This window comes from Marmota flaviventris, chromosome 19 (assembly GCF_047511675.1).
Source record: "Marmota flaviventris isolate mMarFla1 chromosome 19, mMarFla1.hap1, whole genome shotgun sequence".
NCBI classification, from domain to species: domain Eukaryota; kingdom Metazoa; phylum Chordata; class Mammalia; order Rodentia; family Sciuridae; genus Marmota; species Marmota flaviventris.
In genome coordinates this window covers 14352650-14370529 of record NC_092516.1, presented here as the reverse complement: position 1 = coordinate 14370529, position 17880 = coordinate 14352650, and the positions used below count along the sequence as shown (strand labels likewise).

The 17880-nt window shown below is 37.2% G+C and overlaps 1 protein-coding gene across 5 annotated transcripts in view; it reads right to left on the bottom strand.

Annotated features, from left to right (window-relative positions):
- Positions 1-3689: 3689 nt before the first annotated feature.
- The window catches only part of Rexo5 (RNA exonuclease 5), a 23530-nt gene continuing 9339 nt past the window's right edge, over positions 3690-17880 (bottom strand). For 3 of the 5 annotated variants that reach the window (XM_071605502.1, XM_071605501.1, XM_027940507.2), the window contains exons 8-20: positions 17270-17385; positions 16101-16239; positions 15864-15958; positions 14726-14828; positions 12563-12645; positions 11881-11998; positions 11667-11771; positions 11150-11287; positions 8406-8498; positions 7936-8152; positions 7503-7690; positions 6507-6625; positions 3690-4005 (exon numbers count right to left, since the gene is read on the bottom strand). In XM_071605502.1, the coding sequence (XP_071461603.1) occupies positions 3921-4005; positions 6507-6625; positions 7503-7690; positions 7936-8152; positions 8406-8498; positions 11150-11287; positions 11667-11771; positions 11881-11998; positions 12563-12645; positions 14726-14828; positions 15864-15958; positions 16101-16239; positions 17270-17385 (1599 nt within the window). In that variant the 3' untranslated portion in view covers positions 3690-3920. The remainder of the gene's footprint in view (positions 4006-6506; positions 6626-7502; positions 7691-7935; positions 8153-8405; positions 8499-11149; positions 11288-11666; positions 11772-11880; positions 11999-12562; positions 12646-14725; positions 14829-15863; positions 15959-16100; positions 16240-17269; positions 17386-17880) is intronic. The other 2 variants (XM_071605503.1, XM_071605504.1) reach the window with 2 other exon arrangements.

The window sequence follows — 17880 nt, the reverse complement described above, 5'->3', positions numbered from 1 at the left end:
TTTGGTGAAGACAATGATGTCCTCCCCAAAGATTCCTAGCCCCATGTTGTTATCTCCTAAAAATAAGTAAGTACAGCGGCAGGGATTAAATGTGCTTTTTCTTGTCAGTTGCAAAGGGCTTAGAAATTATGGCTATATTCCCTAGCTGGGAAAGTTCTCGGATTTCTTCATTGAGTTGGATTTTTCTTCTTCCTGACCAAGGTCAACATCAGGTGGGGGCTGAATGGGAAATCTAAGGGGTGACTTTTCTTTAGTATGTCCCCCCAAGACATGTGGCAATTCCCCCCAAACAGGATGTTGATTTGTGTATTTGAATACAGCCTGGAGCTATTCCAAGTGTCACAGTGCTGTGCTGGTTACATACAGCTAAAATTCAATCTTCAGTAAGATGAGGGACAAGCAACTTTCACACAATTGCCAGACTAAGTGTAACTGCATGTGGAATGGACTTCTAACAAGTCAGTGTACTGAAGGTGGTCTACTGGATCCAGAAGAGTCACTTCAGCATTGGCCTCTTGTCACATCCAGTTACCAAAGCAAATGGCTATGCTGGGTCTGAAAATCATCCCTCTAACTCTGAATTTTGACCCAGATGGAAAAGGGTTAGTCTGACTGGGAAGGAGAGGTTAGGTATCCTAACTTGATTTCCTTTCCTTTCCTTTGTCTTTTGAGATGCCCTGTCTTAAAGCTATCAAGTGCCTATCTAGGTTTAACATTCTTTGTAATATTCTGACCTTGATTCAGAGTGGCTGAATGAAATAAAGTCTTGGTAAAATAAAGATCAATAACAATGCAGTCAGCAGCAAAGCATATTAACTCTAGCGGAGGGTCTAGAAATCCATGCTGATGAGGACTCTAAGGGCCCTTTTCTTACCTGGGTGTTGCTGCTGAAATTGCTAGTATATTATATATGAAAGTTATAAGAGTGTTCTATTGCAAAACAGAAGAAACCATGAGTGCCAGCTCTAGTACATACACTGACTTGTAAAGGATGCTTCCTCCTATATTGGATAGGTAATGATAGACCCAATCATCTATTTGGGAAAAGTTACCATACACCAAAATAAGTTCTAGGTAGAATAAAAGTGGAAGTAGAAAAATTTAAATCATTAGAAATATGTGAACTTGCAGTGAGAAGTTGACCTCTAGATCAATCAGGACATTCTAACCATAAAAGTAAATGGAAGAAACTTATAAAACTTAAAAAGTAAACTAGAAATGTGTTTGTAATAATTAACAAATTGACACTAAATCTGTAAGGAGCCCTTAAAAATGCAGTATGGAAAAGTACTTCATTTTCCATCAGAAAAATGGGCAAAGGATATGGTCAACTTGCCGAAGGAAAAAAATTGGCCAAAAAGCTTCTGGGGGAAAAAAAAAAGATGTTTGCCAATCTAAAGGGTTTTCATAAAAATAGAAATTAGAATACCAAAAGTGGCAAAGATTTGAAACAAATCCATACTGGCAAACAGTAAAGGCTTTCTGGCATTAAAATAACCTTTAGTGTTAATACTCTTTAATCCAATAATTTCTCTTAAGAACTTAAAGTACTATCTGCCAAGTGTGTATATGTAAATATATAGTTGGTAGCATTACTTGGGAAGAACTTGTGTTAATAGGATAGTGTTTTATAAATTATGACATATCAATGTACAGTATTATGCAGCTATTAAACTATCTGCTTTTAAATAATGATGGGAAAAGTTTGAGAAGCTTGTCAAATCTCTGACAGATTATAGGATTAGATGTGATTTAATTTTCCTGGATTTTCAAATTTCCATTAATGGCTTTTCTATTTATAGAAAAGGAAAGACATTTACAAAGAAGAGGACAAAGGAAACAAAAACAACATGGCTAAGTGTCTACCCCACTATAGGCTGGGAAACCAGAAAATGGGAATAATGTGTTTAAAACCTAAATCAAGAGTTCTCTAAAAAAGTTTGATTTGTTTCCCCCTCCCCCCATGAGCTACTGCTTCTCTAGCAGCTGCATTGGCTGCCTAGAAGGGTGTGGGAGGAAAAATGCACAAACACACTTATGAATGGAATGTGTGTTTTGCAAGAGGCCAAGTTGGCAGCTTTGGCTTCCAAAAGGTGGAAGCATCAAGAACAGAGTGTGCAGACTGAGGTCTCAGAGGCCTAGTGGGTCCAGGGCTCTCTCTGCAGAATAGAATTAAGGCATACAGGGAAGCCTCTAGCCCTACCTATCCAGAAGGAAAAGGTCTTCGCTAGTCTTGGGAGCAAGGTAAATGGTCTAGGTTCAGGGAGCCCTAATCTGCCTTTTCTGCACTTTGAAAACAATCCTCAATTATTAAGCACTAACAGTGGGTTTTCCCTAATATAATTCTCAGAATAACCTTATGAAGAGGTAATAATTTCCTCATTTTAAAGGTGAGGAAACTGAGGCTGACAAAATAATTCATACACAGTCCACTATTCTGACATTTTCCACAAATTATTCTCCAAATACAATTATTAAAAGTAGGTATTTCCTCATTTTGTACAGATTTGTAAATGGACTCCAGTAAGGTTAATTACCTTCCCCAAGAATACCTCAGAGTAGAACCCATCCATATCCCAGTCAGGCACTTATTTTGTCTGTCAAGACAGGAACTCAAGAGGTAAATATCACCTAAGCTCCCACAGCTTTGGAGCTCAGCTGGGCAGGAAGGAATCCAGCAACACTATGAATTTCAAGTTGTTCCAGCCTATACACACACAAAAAAATCATTTGATAAAACTTAATTTGCCAATCTTACTAGATAAAAAATACTGTAAACATCTTGTCAAATAAGGCCCAGTTTTTATCAAATAAGAACCAGTTTGGTTCCAAGCCTATACATAGCTTTGTACGGACTCAAAACTGTACATACTATTCTGTAGCCCTCTACATTTCATATGTCAAATAATATACAGTACTATCACTGCATGATCTCATTTGCATTCACAATAATCTAAGATACCTATCCATTACTAAATATGCCAAACACAGATGCTAAATAACTTATCGAAGTTCAACAAAAAGCTGGGATTCAAAGTTAGGCACTTTGGTCAGGTGTGGGGGTACAAATCTGTAATCTCAGTGACTAGAGATTCACAATATTACAGGTTCAAGGCCAGCCTCAGCAAATTAGTGAGACCCTGTGTCAAAACAAAAGACTTGGGGTGTGGGGTGTGGTTTTGTGTTTAAGCACTCCTGGGTTCAATCCCTGGTACATTTGATGTGCTTCATATTATACCTTTTTCTGGAAAACCATTAATATCTCTACCAGTTTGGAATTGTGTGCCTTTGCCCCATGTTCTTCCCAATACAGAATGTTATCAGTAAGAGTTGTTAAGCTGAGCTCTGGTTTTACTGAATTTGAAGAGCCCAATAACCGAGGAAAAGTGGTGTGATACAGGCACCTACTGGTAAAAGGTGGCATTGCAACCGCATTCTGAAGGAGAGATTTCCAAACATGGGAATTAGAAGACTGGCAAAGCTAAAACCATGGTGGTGAACTTGTGAGATTTTCCCATTCAGCCTTTCTCCTTCAATTTTATAACACTTGCCAAGGTGAAAACAGTTTGCCTTACAGAAATTTGCTTCAGATATATCAACTTTCTTGATGAACTGCATAACTGGCTGGTTTTGTGACCTATATACAAAACTTTATGGGAGTAGAACAAACTCACAAAGAGAAAATAAGCTAGTTTCCGCCCTCACCCTGTCTTAAGATGAGGAAGGCTTGAATTTTAGGCATTTATTGAAAACTTGTGCATGCCATGTAAATGGATTAGACCTGTTAGCCGGTACACCAACTTCCCACACAAAGCTGTCCACTGAATGAAGAGGCCCAGCAGTCTTTGGAGAAGCTGCAGCCTGACCGTCTTCTCCACCATTGCCCAGGAAGGATAAGAAACGGCAAGTGACGAGCAGACTCACAAACCCATGCTTGGGGTGGTGCTTTCCTCTTCATCATCTTTTATTCCCATGAGTCCGAGGCCAGATAGAGATCCATGAGGGCTGCAATAAATGAGGAATGAAGACAAGTTTGTACCAATAGGGTTGAGCCTCCTAGGCTGGAAAGGGTAAAGTTTCAGAGTCTGTGTGCATGTCATGGGGCAAGAAGCAGATAAATTTATGGAAAGCTGCCTGCTAAAGATGATTCAACGCAAGAACACTGACTAGTCCCAAGAGGCCTAGCTTTGCCACTTAGGAGAAACATCTCAACCAAAACTCAGTTTTTCGACTATAAAGCTCTACAATATTTAAATTACTATCTCACAGGGCTTTTGTGAGAATCACACAATAAAAGCCAGATACACTTAAGCACATATTACATGCCAAGGATTGTTCTGAGCACTTGTCTCATTAAATCCTCAAAACAGCTCATTGATATAAATACTACTGTAACTTCCATTTTTCAAAGAAAGGCTCAAAGACACTATATAACCTGCTCAAGTCATACAGCTGTTAAGAACCAGGTTTTCAAAAATGGAACTCTATCTTCAGAAACCTAAGTTGCTGTTAATATGTTGTTAATTTTACTTAAAGTATTTTATAACACCTACTTTATACCAATCATTGTTTGAAAAACTATTAATAAAGTATGTTGTAAAATACTGAGCACAGCACTTATAATTTAGGAGCTATCCAAAGGCTGTTAGTTCCCTGCCACTGTCATGAATATTCATGGAACTGAGTTAGAAGGCCAAGGAGCTCTGTCACAAAGCAGATGTAAGTAAAATGAATAAAGACAATATTCGTCTTCCCCTGATGTCTGACCTTAAGCTGCCAAGCACTAGCCTTCAGGGGAAGATGGAGTGGAGCTCTGAGGGCAAAAGAGTCACTCTGATCTCAAATCCTATGTATTTGCTAATTGTATGGCCTTAGGTAAGTCGTTTAAGCAGAAACTTTCTCTTTGTTTAGGAGAGAATTTCAACCAAAAGTGTATAGAGATAGCCTCTTTTAAAGGGTCTGATAAATTATAGCAATGATTATTTCAGAAACAACTAGAAATGTAAGGATTAAGAACTGAGTCAGGCCTCTGGCTGAAGAAACCTATTGTCTGTTTTTCCTGAGCACTTGGTTTCCTAAGGTGTCCACTAGCAGCCGCTCAGATGATGCCTGGAGAGGTCAGTCACAGCAAACAGACATATTGCTGCTACAGAAATCAGAGTATGACTTTTAAAAGAAAGTTGTAACTTGGGTTTTCTTATAGAATTTGCTACTTCAAAGAAGGTCTTACTCTCCTGACTTATCAAATTCATCTTAGAATCTTTAACTCAGTCAGAACCTAAGCCTTTACTCCCTGACCCTAATACTCCTTTCCCAAGCCTTCACATTCTGTGGAATATCTAGAAGACTATTTCTGCAAGAAGAATGCTTTGAGCCACCCTTGACTTAGTTTTCCTACTAAATGGAGATTGAAATGTAAGTATTCTACTTGGGAACATAAAGACTACTCCTCTATTCTACTTGAGGAGCTTTCTAAGGGCAGGTCTGTGTGTTCCCCCAGAGCCTTTGCTCTTAAGCTTTATTGGCAGCTTCTGGTCACTTTTTAGTATTTTTTAATATTTAGTTGTAGTTGGACACAATCTTTATGTGGTGCTGAGGATCGACCCAGGGTCTTGCACATGCTAGGCAAGCGCTCTACCTCTGAGTCACAATTCCAGTCCTAGTCTCTTACTCTTAAGTTAGCCCAGAAGGAAGACATCTCACCAGTAAGTACATGTGTTTTAAGGATTTTACAACAGGAAATGAATCTCACAGAATGTGATAATTTTAAAAATACTCCAAAAAACAATCCTCTTTCCCTTCTTACTCTATACATTTACTCATTCATCCACCCATTCACTCATTCCAAAACTGCTGTACTTTAGGATTTAACATCAATTTCTTTCTTTTTTTTTTTAAAAAAAAGGTTTATAGTTTAAAAAACAAAACATTGATTTACCCCAAATCCCTCATTTTAGAATAGAAACTGAAACCCACAAGGGGAAAAAGTGGCTTGGTCACTTGTGGGAAAGATTGAGATGAACTGGAACTGGACCAAAAGTCCTATTTCTATTCCAGTGTTTCTTAGGTTTAGAATTAACCAAATGGGCCCTACTTTCTCTTAAACAGAAAACAATGGGGGGAAGAGCAGGGAAGGAAAGAGCACACTGATATGTGAGGAGGGTAGACCCTGATCACACTTGATCCTGGGTTTTATCCTAGGACAAATCTGGACATTTTTTCTAAAGTTAAGCAGCTACTTCTTAATCCAGGGAGACTACAGGACCCAAGATCTCTAGTTTTAAACTGGATGATCTGTTTTGAGGAACCACTATGTGTATGTAATTAACATAAAACCATATCAATGTAAATTGGGAATATAATTCCTATCTCTTAGAACTGTTGAGAATTAAGAGATGACTCATTTAAGTGCTGATTATGTGTCTGGAAATTATCAAAAGGCCTTTCTCCAAGAACAACTTAAGCCTAAGGGCCATAGGCATAAGGGAAAATCTATCAGTCCTTACCTAGTGGTTCCTGGCAGGAGGATGACACAAAGGGTACCTGGGCTCAGGCTTTGGTAGAGCCTTCCAATCTTCCGGCTCCAACGCCAGGCTGCTATCTTTGGGTGGTCCGCCTTTAAATTCTGGGATTAAAGCCATGTGTCAACACTTAGTCAGAATACACATTATCCACCTTTGGAGGGGATATAATACTTCCTCAGGCTCTAAGGCCATGAAATCCCTATGTAGGTTCTGGACAGATCCCATTGAAACTGGAGCCCATCTGTGGGCCTTCAGGCTGGTTTAGAACCTCCTTATAGGAAGAGAGGTGCTATCCTTTCCTCGACTAAGGACCCCAAGCTATGGTAGCCATGTCACTGAGGAGGCCTTTATGATTAATATCTTTGTGACTTTGGGCAAGTCACTTACCAGCTTTTGCCTCCATTTATCATCTGCTAAGTGTGGGAGATTAGATTAGGACAGGGTTTCCCAAGCTTCACTCATTCTCCTCTTTCCCCTCTTACGTGCCTCTTATGTTTTCCTTTAAACAGAGGAAACTCCTTCTTAGCCTTGTGTAAGTAATACTACTTGAAGTTTAATGTGGTCATATACTTTAGTTAACTGTTAGAAAAGCAAGTCGACATAAGCGAGAAAGCAAAAAAGTCTATCCACAACTATCAAAACTTATTTGGTGTGTGTACAGTTTGGGAAACCCTCAATAAGAGTTGTCCAACTCTCTGGCCACCCACCTCAGTCCCTCAAGTCCCTCAGAGAGCCACCTTCAAACGCTAAAAACCTGATTTTAGCAGCTATGGAAGGGAACACAGTATGAGAAATCAGATTTGGCTAGGGCTACAAGAAGCTTAAAAGTGACACAGGATGGGTCAAAGTAGAAAAAAAAGTAATGGATCAAATATCACTGAGTAGGACTGTCCTGACTAATCTCCAGGAACATGTAGGTCCAAGGTCCAGAGCCAAAGTAGCTGTCTTCCCCCTCTAACCCCAAACATTCTCACTCACCTGCAAGGTCTCCTGCTCTGAGGGAGGAGGTCTAACTCTAAGACCTGGGGGCCTTCTTGATTCAGGTGGTAAGCCCCTAAGCCATGCATGGAGGTGCCTGGGGGTTAGGGCATGCCTGCCTTTCAGCTTCCAGTCCTTGCCTGTTAGGATATGGAGGGCCCTCTGGGCATTGCCAAAAGTTTTGAATTCTGAAAGCAAGAACAATCCCCCCCAATATTCTGTTACTAAGATCCAAGAAAGTTGATCAGTGTGCAAGCTGGAGCCTGGCTGCAGCCCAGGGGTGGGAACAAGGGGGAGGGACAGAATTAGGAGCTCAGGCCTTGGTTTATCCTAGGAAGGCTTATTTGGTAAAACTTTCCCCTCTCTGACCTCCAGAGGTCACCACCATCCCCAATCTCCTCCTTCACATTTACATTTGGTGGTATAGACTTACTCAGGAAACAATATTTTTTCTGTCTTCCGCTTTTAGGATCTGTAGGCACGATCACAGCTTCCAGACCAAAAAAGAGATTTGGCAATTCCTGAAGATGTCCTAAGAAATTTTGACTAACTCCAGACAGATAAATAGTATCTCGGTTCTCAGAATCTTGTTCCAGCTCATTAACAAGTGTGTCACAATCCAGAGTGAGTTCTGTCACAGGTCTCTGTACCTAACCAAGAAAACGTGGTATTAGTGGTAGAGAGTCACCACTTTCACTTTTGAGCCTGTTACATATAAATAATTTAGTCTTGTAGCTTCCTAATCTGTAAGGAGGCTACAGAGTTGCTAAAGACTTTCCATCAGAGTCTCATTCCTGGGTCTCTCTAGGACATTTTGTATGTCATGAGGCACTATAAGATACAGGCTGTGCTAGGTCAGGCCTAAGTGCAGGGGCTGCTTTCAGCTTTCTCTGACCATCTTACCTTTATGTATACACCTTCTACCAGAACGCCATTCAAGGACTCTATGGCCAGCTGGGCAGCTTCCAGGACTTCATACCGTATATAGAGATGAGGCTGCAGAAAGACAAGTTTTCTTCACTACTGCTTTTCAGCACAAACTGCTAGAGAAAGAGTTGGGAAAAGGACCTGAACTACAGTGGCCAGAACCATCAGAATGAACGCCCTTGCTATACTGGGCTAGACAGGTGGTGACTACAGATGGTCCAGGAATTGGTTCTTGGACAATGACTAATCTTTATTTACCATTTGAACTCAAAGCCCACTGCCCTGGGTTGTATGGGGAAAGCACTAACAAATTCCTTATTACAACTTACTTTTCATAACATTATAAATCACTAAATTCATTAAAGTTCACAGGCAGAGGTTCCAGTTTGTTTTATTAGCTTGACTTTAGACAGGTAGTCTTCTTATAAGCTTAGACAGGCTAAATTCTTCCAAAGTCTAGACCACATGTTCCATCTACTTTTCTATTTGTTGACTCAAGAGTACCTAAATCTTTGTGATTATCTAAGCTGTAGCATCATCATGGAGAAAAAGCACTTCCCCCATAAAAAGCTTTACAATATTGCTTTTGGCAATGATCTCGCAAAGATGACACCAAAGGCAATCAAAGAAAAAATATACTGGACTTCAATAAAATTTAAAATTTTTATGTAAAGGACACTTGATGCACAGTGTCAAAAGGCAACACACAGAAGGGGAGAAAATATCTGCAAATCACACATCTAATAAAGAACTAGTATCCAGAATTACTAAGAACTCCACAACAAAACAACCCAATTTAAAAATGGGCAAATACCTCTATAGATACTTCTCTAAAGATCTACAAATAGCCAATGATATTCAACATCATTAATCATTAGGGAAATGCATGGAGAAATTAAAACCCTTGTTCTTTGCTGGTGGAAATGGAAAATGGTGCAGCTTCTGTGGGAAATAGTTTGGTGGTTCCTCAAAAAATTAAACAGGATTACTACATAATTCATCAATTCCATTTATGTGTATATGCAAAAAGAACCAAGTACACAGAGTTGAAGAGATACTTGTACAAACAAAATATGGTACACACATAATGGTACTTAGTCTTATAAAGGAATGAAGTTCTAATGTATGAATGAACCTAGGCATCATACTAAGTGAAATAAGCCAGACACAAAAGATCAAATAATGTATGATTCCATTTATGACACATATTGAGGGATAAAATTCATAGAATTTTACAGAAATTAGCTGAGGTTACTATGGGATTGGGGAGGGGATAATAAGGAATTATTATTTGGAATGATGAAAAAGTTAAAGGTTAAAAGGTAAATCTCATGTTATAATTTGCCAAAAAAAAAAAAAAAGCCTCTAGAAAAGACTATATATCCCCCAGTCCATCTTTTATATGTATTTTTAATCACAGAAAAGACATAAGATAGATTTGGAAAAAGCACATTTGAGTATCTGGGACTCTTTAGATCAACTGAGGTTTTTATATCTTTCAATTATTATTAATGTAGCAGTTTCATGTTGCCTGGTTCCAAATTCCAAAGATACAAAAAATTTACAGTGAAGTCATTATCTAACCCCTTTCCTCAGCTACATAGCTCCTCTTTCTGGAGAGCTCCATTAAAGTCACTGCATGTTATTCTATAGATTAATAGTATTATACTATATCTTTTAACTTTTTTCATGGTTTATTCCATATCTCTACATAATGCACTTATTCAGAATGTTATTACTTCAGATATCACCCTCAATTTGTACTCATTAAATAATACTGATATGAAAATGAAGATGGAAACTTAGTTGTTAAAGTTTTATTTTTTTTCAATTATAGATGGATACAATACCTTTATTTTATTTATTTATTTTTATGTCGTGCTGAGGACTGAACCCAGTGTCTCACATGTGCTAGGCAAGCACTCTACCACTGAACTACAACCCCAGCCCCACCACACTTTAAGAATTTAAAAAATGAAAAACAAACAAAAAATAGAATGTAAGGAAATAAAATAGTGTAAATTGTTTAGAAACTAACTGTAGGTGTGTAATTATTTTTTACTCCACAAAATAATGAGGTTATGGCCTCTCAGTGTCACCAGTTGCTGTGTGTGCAGAGGACCGAGCTAGCTCGCAATAAACACCTCTTTGCTGCTTAAAAAAATAATAATAATAATGAGGTCACATCAATAGATCTTAAATCAATCCACTGTTCGAAAAGAATGTTCTTTGTAAATCCTGGTATAGAACAGTGCCAAATTCTCGTGTGCATATTAAAGCTCTTCTATACTTAAAGATAGATATTTTTTCTAGCTATGAGTCTACCTTACAGTTGATACTTCAAGATATATAGAAGTCATAGTTCCTTCTGAAAGGGCACTTTGTCATTTAAAACTGAGCACAGTCAGAAGGCTCACAGGCTACATCCAACCAGACATTTTCTGTCCAGCTACATAATTTTTAAGAAATTTGGAGCCAACATGAAAATTCACATATTTCTCAATTCCCAAAACAAAACCAAAAAAAACATAGTCCAAATCAGAAAATCAGGCAATGCAAGGTATACATTCTTACAGGTCAACAACTGCTCGCTCCTACCAGACAGTTGAAGACAATCAAGCTCACTTCACTAATATCTGTTATCTGCATGGTTTCAGAAATCATCTGAATTTCTAATACTGATCTAGAAGATCAAAATGTGAATTTTCTCATTTCCTTACCTGATGAGTTTCAAGAACAAGAGTCATTGTACGAACTGGGCCAAAGCTCTTAAATAGCCTCTTCAGAGCCCTTAGGTTACAATCTTTGCTAAATGGCCCAGCATAGATAGTTGACATCTCTGTCCACTTGATCCGCATCTATGTGAAAATAACAGAATATAAGGAAAAGGGGATATAGAAAGAGAAATGAAATTTGAGTCAAAACATGGGATAATTCCACCTCAAATTTTTTTGACGTAAATACTTGGCAAATATACAAGATTTTATTTACAAGGATTTTCAGTTCAACATTATTTCTAACAGGAAAATTTATTAAAGCACCATAATACTGTCAATAACAGGTATACCATATAGTGAAAAACTATGCATTCTTTAAAAATGAGAAAATAAGATATACAATGGTTTTAATGGAAAAAAAAAAAAGAAGTCACAAAACAGTGAAAAAAAAATCTGTCATAAAAGGCTTGCATTACTTTCTTTTATTAAAACTATTGTTTAACAGAACCCATCTACTTACCCTTTTGTTCATTTCCTCAGTGAGGAGAGGTGAAAAAGGCTCAAAAGAGAACTGAACAATACTGAATGGGTGGAAGTCGACTTGCCTTCTGGCCTGCTCAAAGACCTGCAGAAAACAGCAGAGCCTAGGTGAGGTAGGAGCCTCATACCCACTCTACTGTGGCTCTAGGACGGTGCTCTGAATGCAACCTATGAAGGCACAAGAAGTCACTCACCTCTTTATTTGAAAGGCACTTAATAGTTTCACAATTTTTAGAAGGGAGTTCAATATTATCTGTCTCTCGGGATAAAAAAAGGAGCTTCTGATCAACTGAATCTAAACATTTCAAAACACTGTTAAGAGGCAGAAAGGAAAGAATAATTGTTTTCCATATCCTGACATTCTTTATACCTACACATCTCTTAGCAACATATATTCAAATTTAACTACCATTAAAAATTTAGTTTCTCAAATGCACTAGTCACATGAGATTAATGGTTACCACCCTAGGTATCACACATATAGAACACTTTCATCATTGCAGAAAACAGAATTGGACAGTGTTGCTCTACAGGAAGGAAGGGAGGGAGGGAGGGAGGGAAGAAAGACAAGACACTCCAAGCCTTCTATCAAGGTTTGGGCCCAATCCTAAGGATCTTATACATTATTTATTGGCAGGAGTCAAATCCTTTGAGTCCATTTTGTTTTTCCTAATGTGTAATATATCAAGGTTGTAGAGTGAGTCTTCCAACCAAAATACCAACAAGTCTATCATCTCCAATGCTATTTAGTTCAATGTACTAGTCATTATTTTGTAAATTTAGTCACTTAATTTTGTACTAGCCCCTAGATTCAGAAAATTATAAATTAGATTCTCCATCTGCCTTTGCTCTTGTTTAGAACTGGAAAAACATCACCTTTTGTATGTGTACTGAAACTTTTCTCTTATATTTCTTATTTCTTGGTCTCTCCATAGCTCTTCCAGATTGAGTTCTGCAATCTAAAAGAAAACAACGTGATAAATTTTAATTTCTTGCAACGCATTTGAGGTTAAAAGAAATACAACACCAAAACCAACTCAAGCTTTGTTCTGTTTATTTTGACCAGGCTTTGCCACTGCCAATCTTGGGTTGGCTTCAATAGTTACCAGATGGTTTCTGGCTGTGCAGTCAAGAATGGCAATCTGTTACCAGCCACCAATATTAAATGACATGCACCTTTTGGAATTAATAAGATTGGCTTTTATAGCAACATTAGGGAAAAAAAAGTCTCATTAGTTTAATGAACAAACATGGAAAATCTACCCTAATTGATTTTTATTCTTTTTCCATAAAGTGGGAGTCTACCTGGCAATTGTGAAGCTAAAAATATACAATTAAAAAATTACTTAGAATTATGATTTAAATAAAAATGAAAAAGTACAGAGTTCACTGACACCTATGACTATTTTTACCTATTAGTAATAAATTAGTATGATGCATTTGTCAAAATGAATGCAACAATATTGGAATGTTATTATTAACTGAACAAACTTAGTTCAGATTTCCTTAGTTTTTAATCCAAGTGAAATATAATTTTTATTAGAAATCAAGCACATTCTCCAAATGTGGTCTGAGAACCCTTGGGGTTCCAGAGACCCTGCAAGAATGAGTTTAAGAGGTCTTCCTTTCTCCAAATGCACAACTCAACAGACTGAATATAGACACAGAAATGAAAACCTACCTGTATTCCATTGATTAAAGATTTGCAAAATATGTAAAACATTTTCCCACTAATTTTTGAAAATGCTATTTTTCTCTTGATATTTTTTACTTATGGTATTTTCTATTGATATATTTCTATTTCTATTGAATATAAATAAGTATTAAAGATATTTTTCTCATATTTAATTTCTAATATGGTAAGTATTGATATATGATCCACAAACAAAAGCTCTTTAAAGATAAGGAGTCTTGAGACCATCAAGTTCTCGGAACCCATGTTGAGGTGGTTTAGGGAGGGGCTAGCCCTCATGTCAAATCTAGTCATGTTATACTGGATCACAGCTGGGCCCACTGTCGATACACTGTGTATAGTTACTTTTGCACCATAACAGCAAGTTGAGTCTAACTGTGATAGAGACGAAGTCTACAATATTTATTATCTGGCCTTTATGGAAAATAAAGTTTATTGAACCCTGGTAAAAAGCAGACATGCTTTAAAAGCTTAAAGTCCTGGTTTGAATTCTGGTTCCACCAGCCAGTTATTTAATTTTTTAAAACTTCAGAATGCTACTGTATGACACTGGAATAATTTGTCTCACTGGGTTGCTGTGAGGATTAATTAAGATAATGTCTATAAGGTGTTTTTAGAACAGTGGACTTAGTAAGAGCTCAGTGAATGACTATTACATTTATGAGCCCAAATAAGATCTTTTTGAATGTCTTTATACCACAGTGACATAGAATACTATTAAGTTACTATTTTACATGGATTACAATTTATTGCATGACAGTCACAATGGAAGTTATTGTGTAAACTATAGTTTAGAATGCACTATAATTCTCTGAGAAACTATTCTCTTCAATGTCTCTTATGTTATTCTAATCTATATACACTGACATTAAAACAATAGTACATCCCACATTCCATTTGAATAGATCAGAAATCTGACAGACTTATTTTGTAATTATTAGCATCGGTTACAATAGTCACTGCCAACAACATGGTGCTTAATATATTCAAGACACGGTGCTAAGAGGTTTATATACTGTCTCTCATTTCCCTCATCAACATCCCAGAGAATTGTGTATTCCCAACTTAGAAATCTAGAGACAAGCTATTCGGACAAACTGCCTACATGATACAACTAGATACTGTAGAGCCTGTACTTAAAAAACAAGTAAGCACAACTTCAGAGACTATATACTTTATTTTACCACTGCATTATCCTAGTGATATGGGTCTTAATTCCAAATACATGCTCAGCTCAATCACACATATTTATTTAGAAAGAAATGTATATAAATAGATGGTATATGGTCGTTTGATCCAGTCCCATAATTTTAAGAAAGGCAAACACACTGATCAAAGATACTAACCTTCTTTGGGCCATACTTGAGAAAATACTGAGCTAATTCAAGGGTCGCTGTAGCATCCTCTGTGGCATCATGACCATTTCTTTCTGAGCACTGAATATCCTTCCTGGAAAGTCAAGATAAAATTGACATACCTGGGAATATTTTATTCTGACTAACCCTCCAACCCTGAGAGAGGCGCTGGAGATGCAGCTTTGTTTCATACCAAGCGTATCATCTGGACAAAAGGCTACCCAACAAAAAGTCTAATCTACTCCTTGGCCAACAGTCCCTTTTCTCATTTCTTAGACAAAGCAACTGTTTTCCAGAATTTTCCAGAAACTTTATTTACATTCAAGTGTCTATATGCACATCCATATCGTATCAATGCCTTCCTCTGCAACACCATTTTATTCTAAGTAATTTCTTTATTTTGTTTTTGTACTACTGACTATTGTACCACCGAGCTATATTCCCAGTACTTTTTATTTTTAGATAGGGCCTCACTAAGCTAGCCTCAAACTACTCCTTCCCAAGCTGCTGGAATTACAGGCATGTGCCACCATGCCTGGCTTAAGAGGGGTTTCCACATTAGCAGAGATGCAACCATTTTTTTTTTTTAATCAAAATGTTCATTATTTCAGATAGAAAAAAAAAGAAGCTGGAAATGCTATTTTGAACCATGTTATATCAAACATCTTTCTACATGTATTGACACACAGAATGTAAGTTATATTTTGAAAAGTCAGCTAACTTTTATGTTATTGCCTGTCTGGCTCTACCCATCAAGCCTCCTCAACTGATTATAAGTCCTGTCTCCATAATTTTTGCATTTCATATGAAATGAAAGGAGTCAGGTGTGGTGGCAGTGACTCAGTGACTCAGGAGGCTGAGATAGGAGGATCTTGAGTTCAAAGATAGCCTTAGCAATTCAGTGAGGCCCTAAGCAAATCTGTCTCTATAGAAAAGGGTTGGGGGGTGTGGCTCAGTGGTTAAGCACCCCTGGGTTCAATCCCTGGTACCAAAAGAAATGAAAGGAATAATATTTACAAAGTAAAAGGGAGAAAAGAGACCTTGAATTTTGTAATATGTACTATCAAATGTTATGCTAACTTGTGTGTAGTTTATCAAGACAATATTGCAATAGGTAAAATAAACATACCCCAAAATGGCTTTGGCTAAGAACTTTAGCTTGAATCTTCTGCCCTGCTCCCTGGCATAAAGCAATGAGGTATCAATAACATATGGATGAATCATCTGAGGAGGAAAAAGAATAGAATGAGTAGCATCTTATGCTAAAGGCAAAAACCATTGGGTTGGAGGAAGAGCAATGCATTGGATTAGAGATGAAGCAGAGCATGCATTTATAATAGACAATGTCCTGAAATCACATACGCACTTTCAATGCTCGGAGATCAAGGTCTACGGAATGACCTACTAACACCGCATCAGGAGGAAGCAGTGCTTTTAACTGCCTCTGAACGTCTTTCAATTTTGTCTTCACTGGGTTAAGCATCTTCTTCGTGATTCCTGAATAGCTTTCAATAAATATAGAAAGGGACAGGCCAAAATATTAACAAATTTTTCTCCCCAAAAAGTCTTTAAAAAGAATAAACATTTTCCTGTGTTCAAGGTACAAAAGGTTGCAAATACAAATAAGTAGAGGAAATTAACAGTTAGCCATAATCCCATTAGAGATTATCACTATTTACATTTTAGTAAATATCCTTCCATATTTGATACACATTTATTCATGAATATAATTTACAAAAATGCAATCATAACTCATGTACTGCTTTATAACATGCTTGTCACTTTAAATATATCATAAGTTTCACATAACACATCCTTTTATCCTTTTAAGTGTATTCCATTATATGCATGACTTATTAGAATTAAACCTTTACTTTTATATATTCCCATATTTTGCAATATTATGACAAATGTACTTGTGCATACATCTTTGTTAATGGGACAGTCTATATAACTATCAAGTCTCATGGTCTCTCTATGCCTAAGTAAGCAAAAATCTATATCTTAAAGGATGGAAACAGTAATGTTTCAATGACTTTTTCTTTGCCTAATTACTATTGAGTACATTCTGAAATTACATGCTAATCTTTGGAAAAAGACTAAAATTGAGCCTCAACATCTTTTATGGAAAAAAATTATTTTTTTTATGAGGGTTCAAGGCAGATTAAGTAGTAAGATCATTTGACTGCCAGATGTTGTCTTCAGATTTTCAGGTCTTACCAGAAAGCAAAGCTCCCTCCAGTTGTTTGGCAGTTACTAGATAAAGAAGAGAACTGGGGCTTCTAGGATAAGGAAGATAATATTTTGCTGACAACATCACAAGAATATTAGAGGATGAGAAGGGCAAAAACATTACCCATTAACTGTATGTAAAACTTCAATATTAAAATATCAAGGTATTGCCCAAACTTTTCTGATATTAGATAAGGGGATAAAATCTATGTAAACAGAAGCTATGAGCCTTTCCTGTTAAGTCTTATTCCATTCTATCTAGTTTGACAGCTCTAAGAAAGCTCAAATAAAAATGAAAAATACCAGGTGACGTAGTCTATAATCTTGTCATCAGGTTTGACCAATTCATCCATAAGACATGATCCTCCTTCAGCAACCAGTGAGATGCGAGTTAGTTCTCTCCCCTTGGATGTGATGCACTGAAAGATCAGAACAGTCAGGCTGCTGAACTATAAAAGCTATTGCTTCCTCTCATTCACAACTGCCACCTAGCCTCAACCATCAGGGTCCCTGCAGCAGTGGCAAGATGTATACCAGAGGATCCAGGATGAATAAAATTAAAGCTAGGCAGGTCACTGAATGTAATAAGCAGTAAAGTACAATTTCTCTGGGAAATGATGTTCTCAAGGAAGATGAATAGAAATAATAACTATACCTACCATTTATGGAAAGTATATTACATCTAGTATTGTGGTAAGTACAACTAATAGCTTATTTTGAGTATGTGTGGTACTGGAGATTGAACCCAGAGGCACTTTTACAACATCCCCAGCATTTTTTTTTTTTTTAAAAGACAGTTTTGCTAAATTGCCCAGGCTGGCCTTAACCTTGCAATCTTCCTGCCTCACCTCATGAGAAGCTGCCATTGGAGGTATGCCCCACTATGCCCAGCTCAGATAGTTTATGAGGTAGCT